Here is a 21,299-nt window from a genome sequence, read left to right on the forward strand (position 1 = left end):
AGTTGTGCAGATTAGGTGGGTTGGCCATGCTGCATTACTCTTTTTAGTGTCCAAAGATTGGATTAGCCACGGGGATAGAGCGGGGGGATGGGATACTCTCTAGGAGAGTTGGTGCAGACCCAATGAGTCGGATGGTCTCTTTCTGCAGTGTAGGGATTCTATGGTCAACAGTCAGTGTTGGCAAGGTGTTTTGAATGATGCACACTATAATGAAAGCCAATTCTGATTCTTTCTCAGTCTCCTTACATACCCTCTTATGGAGAAATCAGTTCCATTTGTATAGAAACAGTCTTTTGATCTATCTGGAAACTTTCCATTTAAGACTTTCCCTGGTATTTCAAAGTTAGATTTCCTTTTCTGAAAGTGTGTGTGGCCTCTCAAAAAGATATTCTGGACACTTGTTGACTGCTATCTACCAATATTGATTTTGTGTGCTGAAATGTATTAGATCTGATTTCTGAAAGTAGACGTTGCAGATAATTTTGTTTTATAGGGTGGACGAGGAACTTAAATATGCAGCTGAAATTATTTTTGCCTGGCTAATTTTATTATGAACAATTAAAAGTAAATATATTTTCAGGGTATGTAGGCATAATTAAAGTTACTTCTTATATTCAGAGAATTTCCAATTTACTAAAATTTAGACAATAGTTCAATAAATTTAATTAAATTCTTGTAAGCTGAGCTATGCAGTGTTAAATTTGACCAATTCAAAGAAATGCACAAAACAATGATGGCAATTTTAGATAAAGATTTGTCGTAAAAGGAGCTTTAACCTGATTTACATCCTTATTTTTCCAACCATGCCTGAGGCAGGAAGAATCGATTTGGGTTTTTTTTCTTGACTACCCTTAGGCAACTGCAAAATCACAAGTGCGCTCTGTGTTTTCCTCATTACTACACTGAGAGAAAATTAAAACCTGGGTTTGTGGTCACCAGAAGTAATGTTTGTTTGCTTAATATTGTGCAAAGAAAGGCCCAAAATTTAGATGCAACAACCTTTAGCAGGCTTACAGGACTGTCCAAAGACAGGATATTCTTGAAGCAGGCTTTAGGGAAACACACCAGTCTTTGCTTTTATGAACATTTAAATTAAGAGGAGGCCTTTCTGCCCTCAAATCTGCTCTGCCATTTGATACGATCATGGCTAATTTGATTGCGCCCTCCACCCTACATTCCTGTCTTCCCCTGGTACCTTTCGACTCCCTTTCCATTCAAGAATCATATCTAACTCAGCCTTAAAAATATTTAATGATTCTGCCTCCATTGTCACCTGGGAAAGCAAATTCCAGATCAACAACCTTTAAGAGATAACAATTCTCCTCATATCCATCTTAACCATGTCCCCAAGTTCTAGACTCATAAGAGGAAACATCCTCCCAACATCCACACTATCAAGTTCCCTCAGGATCTTATATGTTCCAATAGGGTCATCTCTCAATTATTTAAACTCCAATCGATATAGGGTCAACCTGTCCAACCTTTCCTCATAACCTTTCCCTTCATCCCAGCAATTGGTCGAGTGAATCTTCTCTGAATATTGAAGGAAATAATTAAGACAGAATTTAAAAATTCTTTCTTGAGTGGGATATGTTCCACTCTTGTGGGCCGAAGGGCCTGCTTGTGCTGTAGTTTTTCTATGCTTTTTTTTCCTATGTTGTTTTCATGGAAGTAACTGGCGGAGGCTTCAAGAACATAAACAAAATTGCAATATTGTAACAGGAAATAAATTGGGGCCATTTTCTCTCATTTCAGAAAACAGACCTTTTGGATCTCTTCATCTATATTCCATTTTGAATTAAGCAGTTTTTTCAATTCTCATTGCTATTTGCATCAATATCACAGATCTGGAGTTTGTTTGCTGCTCTTTTTTTTCAGTTACTTCAGTGTAATACCGTTCCTTCCTTTCTCCATGCATCTAATTCAAACAGAGACAATGATTTGGTGATATTCTTATTGGAGACTCAAGAGTGATGACCTGAGGATGCAGGATTGAACCCCATCATGGCAGATGGTGAAATTTGAATTCAATAAATAAAAATTTGGGATTAAAAGTCTAAAGATGACCACGGAAGCAGTGTCAATTGCTGTAATCTGGTTCATTCACATCCTTACCTGGTCTGCATCCACAGCAACGTGGTTGACTCTTAAAAATACCCTCTGAAATGGCCCAGCAAGCAACTCAGTTGAAGGGCAATTAGGGATGGGCAATAAATGCTGGCACAGCCACTGACATTCTCTGAAATATTTTTTAAAATTCAGTTGATATGGTGAGCCAGCTACAATATATACTTCTTATGACTGTTAGTAATTTGCTTAGTCAGCTTATGTTGGCAATAGACTGATCGCTGTTCCTCAGAAGAGCTAACTTAATTACCAAGACATACTTTAGTTATCAATTCAGCTAAGAAATGGCAAAAGCTTGCCAATAAACTCAGCCAGGATCAATATCAAATTTAGGCTGCAATGGAACTGACAACCACCTGACAATTATCCTCTTGCTTTGTCATATTTTCTTACACTCCTTAGACTAATTGCCAAATATATCTCCTCCAAATGAGAGTCAGCAGTGGTATTAGGTGCAATGACAAATTTTGACTGACACTTCACTGCATGACTGGGACAGTGTTACAGAAGTGCTACTTTCTAGATAAAATGTTAAAAGAAGGGATGCCCTGTCAAGTGGATATAAAGGAGTCATTTGCATGATTTGTCAGGAAGCAAGGAGTTCTCCACCTGTTCTTAACAACACAATTAGCCTTCACCAACATGTACTAAAAACAAATTAACTAATTGTGATAGAATGGCCCCTTTAAGGAGTAATCATTTGCAGGTCACATGACCCTCCCAGGGCCTATCAAAACGGAGTGTGTGAACGTCAGCCTATTGGGTATTTGGGCGCAGGTTTGAGCAGGTGCAATCTGCAAAGTGCGCCCAGGAGTCAGACTTGTATCTGTACTGAGCAAGTCTGTGTATAGTTATGATTTAAGGCTTCCTTTTCATGTTATCTTGTGCTACAATAATAATTTATCTTATTGCTGAAGTGGGGAATCTGATATCAGTTGTATTTGCTTACATAACCACAGTGACTACACTTAGAAAAGTAACTCATTGGTAGCGGAACATTTCTTTTCCTTCCACAGTACCCATGGTTCATTATGACTGACTTGCAGGAGGGTTATTTCATGAAGGATAAGTTATCTTCAATTGGACTGATAAAACACAAGTGAGCAGAGCCCAGTGATGTGCCCAGTTTACATTAGGCAAAGGGAAATAATGTTCATCCAGAAATTTCTTAAATGTCAGTTTATAATATGCAGCATCATATGGATGATCTCATAACAGTGACATTTTAAGACCGCTATATAAACTGGCAATAAGAAACTTTCCTCCGCTTTGCCTCAAAATGAGCATAGGTACAGTCAATTCTTGTGTCTAAACTAAAGCAATAGATCAAAGTAAACTTTGTGGTTAAATTCAAGAATCCTACTTAAGAGGACAAGTGGGGAAAATATGGCATAGTGGTAATGTCACTGGACTAGTAACTTTCTTTGTTCTTTTACGGTAGTGATTTGACAAAAACATGAATAGGATGGGAATAGAGGGATTGGTTCCCAGAAGGGTAGTGGGTTTTAGTTAAATTGAGCAGCATGGTCGGTGCAGGCTTAGAGGGCCTGTGCTGTAATTTTCGTTGTTCTTTGTTAGTAAGCTCTGCCTAATGCCCTGGGACATGGGCCCATATCCTCCTGCAGCAGCTGGTGGAATTTGAATTCAATTAATACATCTGGAATTGGAAACTAGCCTCAGTAATGGTGGCCATGACCAAGATAAAAACCAATCATGCTTTTAGGGAGTCAAATCTGTCATCTCTATCTGGTCTCATCTGCATGTGGCTTCAGGCCCATACAACCTGGTTAACTCTTAACTGATCTTTGCAATGACCCAGCAAGACACTCAAGTCAAACGAAATTAGGGATGGGTGACAGATTCTGACATTGTCAGCGACATCCATATCCCATGATAGGATAAAAAAATTCTATTGCTTTGACAGCAGCAGGTCATATAAATTTCAGAAGCTTTATAAATCTTTGATATTCATTACTCTTCCATTAATCCACTGAAAAATCTTTAAAAGCTAGTACACAGACAAAGAGCTTTTGCAAAAGATTTGGCATATAGCCTATGCTGGCCTTCAAAAAGCCACTATTAAGAAGCAATTCTCAGAGTTGACATTCAGAAATCCTTGGCTTCCTATAAATATGGTGCACTGATGTGCACTTGCTCCTTGGAGAGCAGAGCTCCTACTAAAAATGAACCACTTCTTTACTCTAAGAGCTGAATTGGGTCTGCTTTACAGCTGATTTCAACACATTTGTCATGGGAGTGCACTTCACACATAGCTGGGGGGACGTAATAAAACAAACACAAACTTATTAGGCTGTGAATGTGCAGTTAATGAACCCACAATCTATTATTCTTCAGCCGCATCTCAAGCATTATGTACTCCCTCTGGGCTCAACGACTGTCACAGTCACAGGCAAATTAGCCCAAATGTGTGTAATATAAAGCCACAAGTATCTATTTGCATGCAATAATAGTACAAATATTCCAGTAAATAAGTTACAGAATGGTATACTGTCCCACTGTGGATTGTTTATGCATGGGTTTTGCTGTGTTTGACAAAGCAACGGTGGCCTTCTCTGAAAGACAATATTATGCAAGGGGAAGAAGTCATTTCTGCTTTAATGATCCAATATTAGGACCTTTTTCAATTGCTCAAATGGAGGATAAATAGTATAGAACGCACATTCATTGAACAATTAACTACTGTCCCTCCATGTCATTGCAGTCATAGAATTTTCAGTCTCACTGCAGCTGTTCAAAAAGCACCATCCCCAGCACCTTCTAGAGGACAGTTAGGAATGGGCAATAAATGCAGGCCTAGCCAGCAAATCCCTTGAATAAATTAATCTATATTAAACTGTCTTTTTTTCTAGAAACACCTTTTCAAACATAGATATATTTCACCATGGCTGTGCAGCTCAATTAAGAGGTTACATTTTAGAGACAGTGATTGGTTAAAGATACAGGAACAGCTTTCAAGAGAAAAATAAAATCCTCTCTAATGCACACTGAGGAGATATTACTAATATTAGCATGGTCAAATCAGCATCCAGCACATCTATCAGACTGCTGATCCTGTTGCATGTAAAAGGTAATTTGTATTCTAGTCAACTCAATGTGTTCATTGTCACATGATGCCAAACATAAATTCCACACTTACAAATTTTACTTAAACTTGATGTGCCACTTGCCAGTATCAAAATATCATTCAATATTAACAAATTTGCATCAGTCTGCATGGTGGAGAAAGTGAGTATATTAAAAATGTTGCTAAATTAGTAGACTACTTTTCCAACATCCAGTACTGGATGGGCAGAAATTTCCTCCAATTAAATGTTGGGAAGACTGAAGCAAATTGCTTTCAGTCCCTATTCCAAATTCCATCTCTCTGCCTGGCAACAGTTTGAGATTAAGTTAATCTGTTCACAAGCTTCGTGTCACACTTGAACCCAAGATGAGCTTTGGACTTCATGTATGTGCCATCACTAAGATCACTTATTTCCATCTCTAGTCAATCAAACTGTTGCTGGAACCCTCAACTACGCCTTCCATACCTCAAGACCTGACTGTTCCAACACATTCCTGACTGCTCTCTCACATTCTATCTTCTGTAAATTTGAGGTCATCCAAAACTCTGCTTTCTCTGTATTTTGAGATTAAAATTACAGCAAATTCCTTTCAATTGTCATCCTCTCTAGTCATTACCTACATTGGTTCTGGATCAAGCAATGTCCAGATTTTAAATCTCTAATCCTTGTTTCCAAATCCCTCCCGATCTCTAATCTTTAATCAAAACAGATGCTTCTCTCAAATAGAAAACATATTTTGGTTCCTATGGAATTAATCAATATGCTCTGACTGTTTAATATTAGTACTGGCACCTACGTGTGATCTAATAAGCCACATGCTGGGAATTCATTGTTTTTGTAACTGAATTATGTTTGCATCACTGCAGAGTTCTATAGGACTAATATACGATGGCAAAGAACAGGCATAAAATCAGAGCATCCAGATTAAGATATATACATCAACAACAATGCACACTGACAAAATACATGTAATGTTCGCTGCCAGTGAATAATTTGCAGTCAACAGTCATCAACTAACCTAGCATCTGCACTGCTATTCAGATAATATTGGAAACGCAATGTTCCAAAGTGAACTGACAAAGCTAATGCAAACAACATGGGTGAAACATTCAAACCTAAGGAGTTAATTAAGTTCAGAAGAAAGTCAAATAAAATGTTTTCATCCAATGTGTAGTAATAGATGCATGAACATTTTCAGAGAATACAACCAAAATTGATAGGCAAGTGAATTCAAGGGATAATCTGAAAGAATATTTCTTGAAAAGATAATTAAGTGCAAGTGACAAAAGCAAAGGGGCATATTTGGAATTAATGGACTTCTCCATTGCTCAAAACATTCATACCTCTCATGATATGTCTAACCACCTTGGTTGAACCACCTCGCATATTCAGGATCTGGTGCACACGCTGTCTTATCTGAAAATGAATACAAATACAGTCTCAAAGCTACATCCATATCAAACCAAAACAAAGTCAGAATTTACCTTGATATGTTTGAAGCATTTTTCTATCATGGCTTTTTCGTTTTTGCTTACCAAAGTATGTTAGAGATACGAGCACGCAAGTAAATAATGAAGCGTGAAGCAAGTGGAGGAGAAGGACTGGCAGGAGGAGAGTGGTGGAGGGCAGATTGAAAGAAAACAGAGCAAGAATTTGAGGGTAAGGGGGGAAGAGAGTACTTGGGGTGGGAAGAAGGTATAGAGAGCAGAGGATGTGGATAGGGAGGGAAAGAGAGCGTACAACTTAAAGCACTGTTTGAATAAAACTAAGGACAACATCTTGGAAAAGATACAACTAGTTTAAAAGATTGAGATAATTGTTGGCAAGGTAGTTATGATATGTATGGAATAGTCCTTACTTTAGTGGCTGGTAGCAATGTGGGACACTTCTGATAACTACGATGTTCTTTTCCACTTAAAGATAATCTGTTTATGCTGTTGTAACAATCTTCGCAAAAACTTTCGATAATAAGCAATACATAAAATACCTTATTCCTGAGCAACTGAAACCACTCTGTTTTGTTGCTTTTTTTCCTGCCTACTTGCATTCGTTCTTTCTGAATGTTAAGGAAGTGAAATGAATTGAAGAGGCAATGAATTGACATTTTAATATTCTCTTCCAAATGCTGACAGGATGTGGGCTTGGGATTGTTAAAATTCAAAAATCTAATTGTGATGACCCATGTGCTTTTCAGGATAAGAAACCTACATCTTTAAGATAGTCCCTTTAAGAATTTGATCTCTGGTTTAAAAAAAACAGATTGTGATCAGGTTGCGCAGGAAGTGAACAATAGGCAAAAGAGGGTCAACAGTTCATTGTAAGGGTGAGTAGGTTCTTGGGAGTGATTTCTGTTCAAGCAGCCTAGTTTGAGTTTAGAACAAGCTAGAGTGAAGGAAGCATGTGTGACAGCAGAATTCGATTGAACTTCTGGATGTGGGCTAAAAAAAATTAAAACCCTTACTATCTGAACTTGACTCATTAGCAACAGTAACTTAAATTCCTGATACGGTCATGCTGAGAGAGGGAGAGGTTTAGATACAAAACTCCGCTGTTAAAGAATATTAGGACCAGAATTCTGACCAGAAATGACTATGCTTAAGACACCAAATATGCCTATTCTGAATGGGGAGTTAGCAACTTAAGGACATGAGGGGAAATTTGAAGAAAAAAACCTTGCTGGAAGTAAATGGAAACCCAAGAAGTTGCACCCTGTATATGAATTGCTGACACAGTGCAAGCAGTTAATCTTCCAAGTTTTAATATGTATCTGACTGAAAGCAAATCTATTTAAAATGGAAGGAAAGTGGAGTTAAGATGTTTGATCGGAGTATAAGTATTAGAGAATTTCAAAATAGTCCGGGATTTAAAACACTAATAAGACTACTAAAAACTGAGTGGATTAACTTTGGATAAGAATCACAGACTGCCTTAAATATATTACAGAAGGTACTGTCTGCATAGAAACACATATAACCAGCTAAAAGATGTAAACATGTATTTTGAATTTACAAAGGTATTTCAGATCTATTTTCTGTACATTTTGCCCAAAATGCAAGTTGCCTTGAGGCATATGGGATGGGAGCTAGCTAAGGGGAACCAAATTCTTTCAGAACAATGCAGTGACAGAGTACAATTTTCATCAGTATAGGTCAGAGAAAGTACAGATTCCCAGACTCTAAAATGAACATTATTCATTTTTTCTTATAAAGGTATGAGAACAAGAACTTTTGACTCTATGATTTGCACAATACAAGTTGCTAAGAGACAGGTTCGGGGGGAGTGGAAGTTACCTTTAAACTCTATGATTAATGTTATAGAAGTTGCAAGGGGACAAGAGGATAAGAACCTCCAGATTTGATGGACCAATGAACACCCATGTTGTCAGCGGGCAGGATGCTGTTGGCTAAAGTGTATGACATTTATTAATAATGATTGACCTGTACCAATGATAATTGGTTCATTCCTGGTAGAGGTGAACTAAGAAGTGAGAAAAGTGATCTTGGAGATGTATAATTATGTTGGGAATGTAATGCAACTTCAGAGAAGCATCAGACTGCTTGATGTCTTCCTCCCAATGTATGTTAGTCAATAAAGAATGTCTTTCATCAGGATACTGCTATGTTGCAAGTCTTTGTATGAGCTAAAATTAAGCTCAATAATTAGCCCCTTAAAAAAACCCTGTCTACAATAAGAAATGGTATTCATTATAATTTCATTGTCTTTAAGTAACTGAGTGTTAAGATAGTGTAGCTATTTTATGTTTTGTTGTTTGATCTTTACGTAGTAAAATCTTTTAAACCGTGAATCATATGGCTTCGTTCTTTTAGTAAATACCTGGGTTTTAAAATTAAAAATATTGACCTCCTCTGTGATCATAACATACCTTGCTCAAACCCACCATAAACTCAGTGACAGACACTGCCATCTGGCTTTCATCTAGCTTTAAGATGTTTCCTTCCTGTTAGTACCTTCCTTAGTACTTTCTCATTTTCTGTTATAATATTCTTCCATTCATTTACTCTACTGCCTCAGGCTCCAGTGTGCTTGCATCTACTCCTTCAATTATTCCTCCATATACTGCTCCAAGGCAAGTCTGTTCTGGAACTGGCCCTGAGCTTCATACATCGTACTCTAGATACTATCCACTGTACCCACACTAACTCCTGTCACTGAATCTTCAAAAACAGCAATTCACTTTCCTTTATTCTTCTATCTCAGCCTAAAGGATGCCGAAGCCCTCAAAGAGTTGTGATATCTAAAAAATTTGCAATTCTACCTGACAATAAAGCCCTCCACTTTTCCCAAGAGGCTTGTGTGCCTCTTCAAAGTGTCCACTCCATTATAAATAAGCCAATGTCATCCCAATTTAATGCCTGAACATTCTGTTCGTTATAAAATTTGGGTCATAAGGGTTACTCTACTCATGTGCACATTTCACCATATGTCTACCTGTTTCAAACACCTGGTGAAAAAAAATCTATTCCCTAACTCTTTCCGAAAGCATCTCAAAGTCACAAGTTCTTGTCCTCTAGCACTACCTCCAACTTCAAGCAACTGCTGTACTCAACTAACCAGTAGTTCTGTTCCCTTTGGCTTGACTCTATGCCTTAACCATGGCTCCATCCCTATTTTCAACCAGCTGATGGTTAGGTATTTAACACAACGTTGAAGCAGCAGCTTGTGTATGAATAGTGGTTTAGCATGCACCATATTCATTCACTTAGCAATAGAATACGTCATCATGTCTTGCCCTTATTTAATATAATTGACATGTTCTGGTTCCAGAGCTTGTAGCAACTGAATTAATGGAGGAGTTGTTTATTTTTTTAAACAGTTGCTTCAAACTCTGAAGGCATAACATTTATAGTTCTGCATTTTGACCTTTGCTGGTAGGAGAAAAATAGAAACTGGAGAGAAGAATGCGGTTGAAGTGGTGTCGGTGCTTATGAAGTTGCAAAACTTATAAATCTCACTTATCATTGGAGAAGGAAATGAATGGACACATTTATCCTTTAATAGCTCAGTCTTCAAACAGACAAAGTTATTATAATATGCAAATTACAATTATTAGCCACATAACAAACTATTTTAGGATAATTAATTTCACAGCTTGAAGAACAGAAAATAAAGTCCATATACTAAATATATTTGTTTTCTATGTACCCATGAAATTCATTTGATAGCATTTTCATTTTTACTGAATATCACTCACTAGCATGGCTGGCACCATCATCACGCAAACTAGATACTTGCCTAGGCTGCATGCAGGTTTAAAAATGTAACTGAAAGCTGACATTTTAAACAGATCAGTACCATAATTCTCATTAGCAACTCGAGGAGAAAGAAATTCCAATTCCCACCATGATAATGCAATGCCGCACAACAACATCACATCCCACGCAGCGTTGCCCAGTCAAATGAGACCTCCTTAAACCAAAAACATTCACAAACATTCTAATTGGTTGGAATTTCCACGGCTGCAATGGGACTGGAAGCAAGTAGCAAAAGCATTAGTTGGATTGTAATAGATGCAAGCGGAGGCTCCAATTGGGTCAGTTGTCTGTTTTTAAGCTCTAGTACTGCTATTATTTTTAGTAATGACAGTGACTGGAAGTTAAACAGCAAAGGTCAAACCCACAACCTGCTCGTTGTTTGGTTACATTCACACATTTGGGAGTTTGAGTTCCCAATGTAGAAACGGTGAATACCTATGTTAACCCAATCCCTAAGCCCACCCTTGGGTTTCTGAGACACGTATCTTCTTAGAACCCCCTCATGCTTTGCTGCTGGCTTTCTGTAATGAGACTTCTGCCAGAATATTTGGGGTGAGGCGGGAGGAGGGGTCTAAATTGGACTGCTAGGCTGAAGGCTCACCCAGAGTGGCAAATAGCTTTGCCCTGCCCCTGCTCACTTATTAACAATGATCACAATTGATTATTTTTAAATATCAGCATCAATTTTCTGTCAGACTGATAGTAGTGAAGAGTGCACATATAACATAAATAGATGTATTTGAACTGGCTTTGAGAGTGGAAAATCATGCCTCTCAAATTTGACTGAGTTTTTTGAAGGGGTAACCAAGAAGTAGATGTGGGCAGTGCAGTTGATGTTGTTTACGTGGACTTTAGCAAGGGCTTTGAAGAAGTACCGCATAGGAAGTTGTTGCATAAGGTTAAATCTCATGGGATTCAGGGTGAGATATCTAAATGGATACAAAATTGGCTTCTATCGGTGGTTGTAGAGAATTGTTTTTCAAACTGGAGGCCTATAACCAGCAGTGTGCCTCAGGAATCAGTGCTGGGTCCACTGTTACTTGTCATTTATATAAATGATTTGGATGAGAATATAGGAGGCATGGTTAGTAAGTTTGCAGATGACACCAACATTGGTGGCATAGTGGACAGTGACAAAAGTTAGCTCCAATTGCGACGGGATCTTGATCAATTGGGCCAGTGGGCTGACGAATAGTAGATGGAGTTTCATTTAGACAAAAGTGAGGTGATGCATTTTGGTAGATTGAACCAGGGCAGGACTCAGTTAATGGTAGGGTGTTGGGGAAAGTTACAGAACAAAGCGATCTAAGGGTAAATTGCTCATAACTCCTTGAACGTGGAGTCACAGGTAAACAGAGTGGTGAAGAAGGCATTCGGTATGCTTGGTTTCATTGATCAGAACATTGAATATAGAAGTTGGAATGTCTTGTTGAAGTTGTACAAGACTTTGATAAGACCACACTTGGAATACTGTGTCCAATTCCGGTCAACGTAGTATAGAAAGGGTATTATTAAACTAGAAAGAGTGCAGAAAAGATTTACTAGGATGTTACTGGGACTTGATGGATTGAGTTACAAGGAGAGGCTGGATAGGCTGGGATTTTTTTCTCTGGAGCGTAGGACGCTGAGGGGTGATTTTATAGAGGTTTATAAAATAATGAGGGGCACAGATCAGCTAGATAGTCAACACATTTTCCAAAGGAAGTCTAAAACTAGAGGGCATAGGTTTAAGGCAAGAGGGGAGAGATACAAAAGTGTCCAGTGGGGCAATTTTTTTCACACAGTGTCTGGTACAAGCTGCCAGAGGTAGTAATAGAGGTGGGTACTATTTTCCCTTTTAAAAAGCATTCAGATAGTTACATGGGTACAATGAGTATAGAGAGATATGGGGCAAATGCAGGCAACTGGGATTAGCTTAGGAGTTTTAAAAAAAGGACGGTATGGAGAAGTTGGGCCGAAGGACCTGTTTCCATGCTGTTAACCTCTATGACTAAGAAGATTGCATTCTTAAATCACCTGAGGGATATTAGCATTACAGCTCTCCACCATAATGTAGCAAACCAGCTGAAGGACAAAGAGGCCAGCATCCAAACGTCTCAGATAAAATTCATCTTCCATATCATCATCAATTATTTCACCTTGACGGACCATATCCTGAAAAGAAGCAGCGTTACAAAGTTTTAGGATAAATACTGTTAAATATTTCCCATTGCATCAAACATTAATGCGCTATTCACAGCTTAAAATGGTGAAAAAGCAGGCAGAAAAAAGTCAAAATGAACGATTTATGGCATGTAGGCTATTTCAAGGTTCAATAAAAAAGCATCAATTCTCTGTGCAAGCTCTGTTCAATAATACGCAGTGTACTGCAAAACAATTGAATTAGCTGAGTATTCTCATTGTATCCAAATTTAAGATATGAAGAATGCGTTCTTTGCATTTTATGAATTATATCTGTTATTCAGAATAGATCAATTGCATGATCTTAGGTTGATTCCACAGTAATAATTAATGCACTTCAAAAGTAATTATTGGTTGCAGAACACTAGGATTTTGACAGAATTTTACAACGCACTAATTAAATGCAATAACTTCTTCACATTTGACGATTTTATAACTAATAAGGCATTCAAGAATTTAGACAAATTGCACACTTTTTAAGTGAAAAGTAAAGTTATTCTGAATTGGTAACTTTAACAGACATGCATGTAATCTTTATGCCTATACTATTAATTTAGGTATGTTATTAATTTAAGCATTTATCCTATGCTTTGAAAATTGATACAGTAGAAGCGCCTTACAATTTAATTGGGAAACAGTTGTCAAAACATTTGAAATGTAAGTTTTTATCTGCGTTCACATGAAGTAAATTGTATTATATCACAATGCATTTGCATATTCTTCCCTGCAAGAAAACTGGTTAATTGTGATTAGTAGATTCCTTTCAACTTAGTAGAATAGTCTGTGGTGCTGCATCTAGTACAGATCCCAAGATCGTAAACCTGGTGGGCAGTTTCAAATGGATTAAAACAATTTAATCATTCACCGTGTAACAGAAAATGTTTATAACTTAATAATAAACTCCCAGATTCTTTTGGGTATAATTTTTGAAACAGATCCACTGTGCTCTTAGCTGAATTACTAATGGTTGAAACCACAGGAACCGAGATTGACACGTGCATTCCAAACCATACTACCCAAGAGAGATTAACATAGTAGCAGGACCATTTGAAAAAGGCAGTGGGCAGGACTTTACAGCCTCGCTCGTCCTGAAACCGTAAGATCCCATCTGAGGTCAATGGACCTTCCATTGTCTGCCCTCATCTGTTTCAATTCCCATGGTGGGTGGGATGATAAAATTCCAGCCACTAGCTCTCAGAAGCACAAGCCTTGTGACTGAAGTTTGCTCAAGACTGTTAACTGATGCTGTAATTCTAATATATTGAGTTCAAGTTTACAGTCTTATCTTTAGGTGACAGAATAATCAATTGAATTGTCTTGTAAGAAATTCTATGAAAGCAATCTGCAGATTCCTGCATCCAAAAGAGCTCTGACACATCTGACACCGTTGCATGATCCATTGACAAATCATGCAGGAAAGATTCCAGCTTCAAACCTTGACCAATTAGCTGAGTTATGGTAATACAGTTTAGAATTTCCGACCACTGATAAATTCTTGAGTATGTAACTTGTTCTATGTTATTTATTATTTTATCTTTGTATTTGAAATTTCTCTAGTGGAAGGAGCTCAAAACTGTTTATCATAGAATCCTTGCTATGCAGGAGACTATTTTGCCCACTAAGTCTGTACCGACTCTCTGACAGAGTATTTTACCAGGCCCTATCCATGTGGCCATGTGTATTTACCCTGCTAATCCCCCTAACCTACACATCATGGTACACTAAGGAGAAATTTAACATGGCCAATCTACCTAACCTGCAAATCTTTGGACTGTGGGAGGAAACCTGGAGCACCTGAGGATAGCCATGCAGAATGAATGTGTAAACTCCACACAGACAGTCATCCAAGGCCAGAATTAAACCCAGGTCCCTGGAGCTGTGAGGCAGCAGTGCTAACCAATGTGTCACCATGCCGCCCCATGTTTATGACAAATCTGATTTACAATTTACTCCAAGTTTCACATTTGGGAGTTTCCTGGCTAATTCCACTGGCAGGTATTGTATTTAAATAAACTATTTTTCTCTTAGAAACTAGTGCAAAAGTATATTTGCAGTCCTTTCTTTGCAGAAAGCACAGATAAGAGGGGTGTTCTCTCTCACATACAATATCACCACCAACCACAAACCCCCCAACCCAACACTTAAATCTTTAATTTAATTTTATTTCCCATGCAAATCTTCTGCCTTGGATCTTTAGTTACACTCTGAGTTTCTCTTCTAATGTGGTTTGGAAGTTATTATCCATAGCAGCCTGGACTTTAAACCTGAGATACCTTGAAAGAAACTGCCAGTGGGTTTTTGGTATTATTGACAGCGCTTACATTCCTTAATTTGGTGCCTACAGGTTAGCAACCATGGAGACTAAATCACAGAATATATTTAAGAAGGAAACAGACACCAAAGTATTAAGAGATATGGGGAGAGTGCTGGAGAATGGTACTCAGATAGAGGATCAGCATGATCATGTTGAATGGCAGAGCAAGCTCAACAGAACCGAATAACTTACTGCTGCTTCTATTTTCTATGCTTCTAATCAGGTTAGTTCAAATTATTGAACTCAATATTAGCAAATGGAGGCCAATGTAGTTCTAAACCTCAGTAATTTATAGATTGGATAGTCCAAAGGACATATGTTTGAGAGTACTTCACACTAGTTGTGTTTTCCAGAGACTTTCCTTCTCACCTTAGTCCATTTGATTTCATGCTTACTTTCATTAAGAAGGCACGAAGCAGAGCTCCTGTCACACACAATGAATATTTAATTCCCTCCACAGTGACATAAAAGTCAGGATTGAATAGTATCCTGAATATTAGTCATGAATAATATATTTTTATACAGCTCCTTCTCATGTTCTGTGCATGCAATTATGAAAATATTGCACAGCAAATCACCTGAAAAGTTTGTTATTAACTGAAGTAAAATGTCATCTTCAATCCCCAACTCCAAATGCCTTGGAAAAGCAGCCAGCATAATCAAAGACCCCACGCACTCTGGACATACTCTTTTCTTTTGTCTTCCATTGGGAAAAGATACAAAAGTCTGAGATCACCTACTAACCAATTCAAGAACAGCTTCTTCCCTGCTGCCATCAGACCTTTGAATGAACCTGCCTTATATTAAGTTGATCTTTCTTTACACTCTAGCTATGACTGTAAGACTACATTCTGCACCCTCTCCTCCTTTCCTATGTACTCTATGAATGGTATGCTTTGTCTGTATAACACACAAGAAACAACATTTTTCACTGAATACCAATACATGTAACAATAATAAATCAAATCAAAATCTTCCCCAAAATGTAAATCGAATTCCATAGGGTTATACGTTCATTGAAATAAATCAAATTCAATCAGCAAGTCACTATCTCAAATATTAACATGAGAGCTTGCAAAAGACAAAACTAAGATTATCGACTGACTAAGTGATGCATACATGTTTTTCTCCTTCAATCTTCTTGTCAGCCACCTGCACAGCTTCCAGGTATTTAAAATGCAGCTCCATCAGTCGGTCAACCTATGAGAAACACAAATAGCCATCAACTGAGGATCACAAAAAGCTGCAATTTGCAAGAAATCCATCAACTAGTTTGTTCTGAGCAGGCACGACTTAACAAAGTCTATATTTTAGAAATTTATCACATCCTGCAGCCTGGAATTTATTGCTGCAGTGCAGTCAGTGGTAGTACTGCTCAAGAGCAGGAATACTATATAGCAGTGCTCAAATCACAAGCCATTTTTAGTTTTACTCACTAAACAGAGCCACATTATAATGCAACAGCAAGTGGTGATGATAAAGTTAATCAGGAATCTGCTGAGGTCTTATAAAGCTTTTACAATCACCTAGGATGCTTTGTAGTCACGGCATGTCATCAGTTACTGAAAAGATCACTAAAAAATCAGGACTGTCAATTGGTTGGTGAGGGTTTCTCAATGGTTTCACCAGCAGCCCTTTAATGAGTGGTTGGGATGGGAGGGTGGAGATTACAGAAGCACCGGAGGATGTGGCAGTGGCTTTTGACTACAGAGTCAATGAGTTTCTTGGAGGATGACAGTTTGTTTCATCTTTATGATCAATTCAATACCAATCTGCATTTATTTGAAACAACCCATGAATATTTAATTGGTGATATGAATCCGCATTGGTCGTATAAATCACATTTCTATGACTCTCTATACAGTATTGTGCTGCACAGAGATAATGCAAAACTTAGACATAAATCTAGAAATGAATGTTTCTCTGGCAAGAACATTGCACATTTAAAAAAAAACTAGCAGCATAAAAATTGCAGAGATTACTGAAATTAAATGCTTTTTGAAAACATTAGATAATAATGTTGCATCAATAGTGGGCACTGAATCAATTAAATACTAGGGTGTTGTAGAAAAGATTTTATGATATAAATTTTATCAGATCTTTGCAACTGTATTTCCAGAAGAACTGTCACAACAAACTACTGTTGCACTGCTATAGCAGCATAAACAATACTTTCAAAATATTTCAAAAGTGCAGTGCAACTGCCTTGCATATAAACCTAGCAAAGGCAATTCAAGGTATTTTCCCCTTTTATCTTCTACACAATTCACGGCATGTTCTCCCCGCATCTGCGTGGGTTTCCTTCGGGTGGGTGCTCCGGTTTCCTCCCACATTTTGAAAGACGTGCTGGTTAGGTGCATTGACCCGAACAGATGCCGGACTGTGGCGACTATGAGATTTTCACTACCTCAATTGTACTGTTCATGTAAACCTTACTTGTGATTAATAAATAAACTTTTTAATATCTGAAAGGTGAATGAAGTCAATTTTCACGCTACTGAACATTTTCTGTGGAGATGAGCCAAATGTCTCTTTTCTCTCCCTAATATTGATCTTTATTCACTCAACACAGAACGTACCTTTAAGATGCCCTTTTCCATTTGATTTTATTAAGGTGACCTATTTTTAAGCCAGCAAGTAGTTGTCAATCTCATACAAATAGCACAAATTGTTCATACTCCATTACCTAAATTGCAGTTGACAGACTATGACCTAGTTAAGTACAAGCAGAAATAACACTGTAGAAGAACAAACTTATTTTTACAGATTCAACTACAAAACACAATTAGGAGAATATATTCCATATGGCAGAAGCACCATATTGTTGGAGTAGTCCTAGATATTGAAAATGTAATTGCCTGGACAGAATACATGTTTTGTTATAAAATGTCACTATTATGAGATTCTGGTGTTTGAGGAATCATTGTTTAGCCAGTGGCATCACATGAGCAGTGGACCTAATCTTATGTCCCAGTGCCTCAAGTTTTTTCTTTCAACGCTATTCTATTTTTCTTAAATGATGACCTCGTCTCCACATCAATCATAACCCTTCCTAACAGAGTTCCTCCTGCTCCATTCTAAATCTGTGCCCCCTTCCCACACCCCCATTTTAGATTACTTATAATCTGTTTCTAACTACATTATCTGAATCTTCCCTAATTTTAATCACTTCTATCAAATTATACAGTAATCTGCTTTGTTCTAATAAGAACAGCCCAAATATTTCAAGCTTTTCTTCATTTTTAACTCTGGAAAGATCCCATCAGATTGGAAAATAATTAATATAACTCCTCTATTCAAGAAAGGAGGAAGTCAGAAAGCAAGAATCTACAGGACAATTACTCTCACTTCTGTCACAGAGAAAATGCTAGAATCTATCATTAAGGGGGTTATATACAGTAGGGCACTTTGAAAATCTTAATGCAATCAGGCAGAGTCAACACGCTTTGTGAAAGAAAAACTGCGTTTGACTAATTTATTAGAGATCTTTGAGGAAGTAACAAGTAGAACCTGGGGATGAGTACTTGGATTTCCAAAAGTCATTTGACTCAGTGTCACATCAAATATGACGAGAGCTCATGCTGAAGACAGGTAACATTTTAGCATGGATAGAGGATTGGTTAGTTAACAGAGAACATCGTATGGATAACTGGGTCATTTTTGAGTTGGCATGATGTAACCAGTATAGCGCCACAGTGATCAGTACTGGGCCTCAACTATTTACAATATATATATATCAATACAAAGATAGATAGGAAAGTAAGTCGTGAAAAGAACATAAGGAATTTGCCAAGACATACAGATAGGCTAAATGAATGGACACAAATATGACAGATGGCACATAATGTGACAAAATGTGAACTTGTCCAATTTGGCAGGAAGAATAGAAGAGCTGTATACTATTTAAATATAGAGAGATTGCAGAACTCCATGGTACAAATGGAACTGGGGCCTTGGCACATTAATCACAAAATGTGAGTATGTCAGTACAACAAGTGATAAGGAAGGCAAATGGAATATTGTCATTTACTGCAAGGGGAATTCAACATAAAAGTGGGGAAATTTTGCTATACTTGTACAGAGCGTTGGTGAGACCAGATCTGGAATACAGTGCAAGACGTGATAAAAACCTTTAAGATCCTGAGGAGACTTGACAGTGTGGACGTAGAGAAGATGTTTTCTCTTGTGGGAGAATTTAGAACTGGGGTGGGGTGGGGGGGGGGGTCGCTGTTTAAAAACAAAGGGTTGCTCATTTAAAGGAATCCAATTGGACTCCTCCAGATGGCCGCTGCCCTCGACTGGACATGTATGCCCAAAACATCAGGAGGTGCGTTAACACCAGATTCATCAACCGCACTCACAAGACAGCCCCAAACATCACCCAGGCACAACGCAACGCCATCCACGCTCTCAAGATCAACCGCAACATTGTCATCAAACCAGCAAAGGAGGGGCCATCGTCATACTGAACAGAACGGATTACTGTAAAGAAGCGTACCAACAACTGAACAACGAGGAACACTACAGACAGTTACCAGCAGATCCGACCAAAGAACACACTCGTCAACTCAACACTCTGATCAAGACCTTTGAACAGGACCTTCAGAGCACCCTCCATGCTCTCGTTCCATGTACTCCCCGCGTTGGAGATCTCTACTGCCTCCCAAAGATACACGAGGCAAACACACCCGGCTGTCCCATCGTATCGGGCAATGGGACCCTGTATGAGAACCTCTCCGGCTATGTCGAGGGCATCCTGAAACCCATTGAACAAAGAACCCCCAGCTTTTGTCACGACACTACAGACTTCCTACGGAAACTCAGCACACACGGAGCAGTTGAACCAGGGACACTCCTCGCCACAATGGATGTCTCGGCGCTCTACACCAACATCCCCCACGACGATGGCATCACTGCAACTGCCTCAGTACTCAATGCCGACAACTGCCAGTTTCCAGATGCAATTTTACAGCTCATCCGCTTTATCCTGGACCACAATGTCTTCACCTTCAACAACCATTCTTCATCCAGACACATGGAACGGCCATGGGGACCAAATTCGCATCTCAATACGCTAACATCTTCATGCACAGGTGCGAACAAGACTTCTTCACTGCACAGTATCTCCAACCAATGCTATACACTAGATACATCGATGACATTTTCTTCCTTTGGACTCATGGTGAACAATCAGTGAAACAACTATATGACGATATCAACAAGTTTCACCCCACCATCAGACTCACCATGGACTATTCTCCAGAATCGCTTGCATTCTTGGACACACGCATCTCCATCAAGGACGGTCACCTCAGCACCTCACTGTACCACAAGCCCACAGACAACCTCACAATACTCCACTTCTCTAGCTTCCACCCTAAACACATTAAAGAAGCCATCCCCTATGGACAAGCCCTCCGTATACACAGAATTTGCTCAGAGGAGGAGGATCCTGACAGACACCTCCAGAGGCTGAAAGATGCCCTCATAAGAACAGGATATGGTGCTTGACTCATCGATCAACAGTTCTAGTGCGCCACAGCGAAAAACCGCACCGACCTCCTCAGAAGACAAACATGGGACACGGTGGACAGAGTACCCTTCGTCGTCCAGTACTTCCCCAGAGCGGAGAAGTTACGACATCTTCCCCGGAGTCTTCAACATATCATTGATGAAGACGAATATCTCGCCAGGGCCATCCCCACACCGCCACTTCTTGCCTTCAGACAACTGCACAACCTTAAACAGACCATTGTTCACAGCAAACTACCCAGCCTTCAGGAGAACAGTGACCACAATACCTCACAACCCTGCCACAGCAACCTCTGCAAGACATGCCGGATCATCGACATGGATGACATCATCACACATGAGAATACCATCCACCAGGTACACGGTACATACTCTTGCAACTCGGCCAACGTTGTCTACCTAATATGTTGCAAGAAAGGATGTCCCGAAGCATGGTACATTGGGGAGACCATGCAGATGCTACGATAACGGATGAATGAACATTGCTCGACAATCACCAGGCAAGACTGTTCCCTTCTTGTTGGCTAACACTTCAGTGGTCACGGGCATTCAGCCTCCGACCTTCGGGTAAACATTCTCCAAGGTGGCCTTCATGACACACGACAGCGCAGAGTCGCCGAGCAGAAACTGATAGCCAAGTTCCGCACACGTGAGGACGGTCTCAACAGGGATCTTGGATTCATGTCACACAATCTGTAACCCCCATGACTTGCCTGGCTTTGCAAAACCTCACTTACTGTACTGTCTGGAGACAATACACATTTCTTTAACCTGTGCTCAGTGCTC

General features: G+C 38.9%; 1 protein-coding gene across 1 annotated transcript in view; it reads right to left on the reverse strand.

The window, feature by feature from the left end:
• The window catches only part of ctnnbl1 (catenin, beta like 1), a 178,219-nt gene that overhangs the window by 23,394 nt on the left and 133,526 nt on the right, over positions 1 to 21,299 (reverse strand). The window contains exons 13-15 of the mRNA XM_080205037.1: positions 16,101 to 16,181; positions 12,503 to 12,640; positions 6,557 to 6,629 (exon numbers count right to left, since the gene is read on the reverse strand). Coding sequence (XP_080061163.1) covers positions 6,557 to 6,629; positions 12,503 to 12,640; positions 16,101 to 16,181 — 292 coding nt within the window. The remainder of the gene's footprint in view (positions 1 to 6,556; positions 6,630 to 12,502; positions 12,641 to 16,100; positions 16,182 to 21,299) is intronic.

Source organism: Carcharhinus amblyrhynchos, chromosome 16 (genome assembly GCF_965287045.1).
Source record: "Carcharhinus amblyrhynchos chromosome 16, sCarAmb.v2.hapA, whole genome shotgun sequence".
Lineage (NCBI taxonomy): Eukaryota > Metazoa > Chordata > Chondrichthyes > Carcharhiniformes > Carcharhinidae > Carcharhinus > Carcharhinus amblyrhynchos.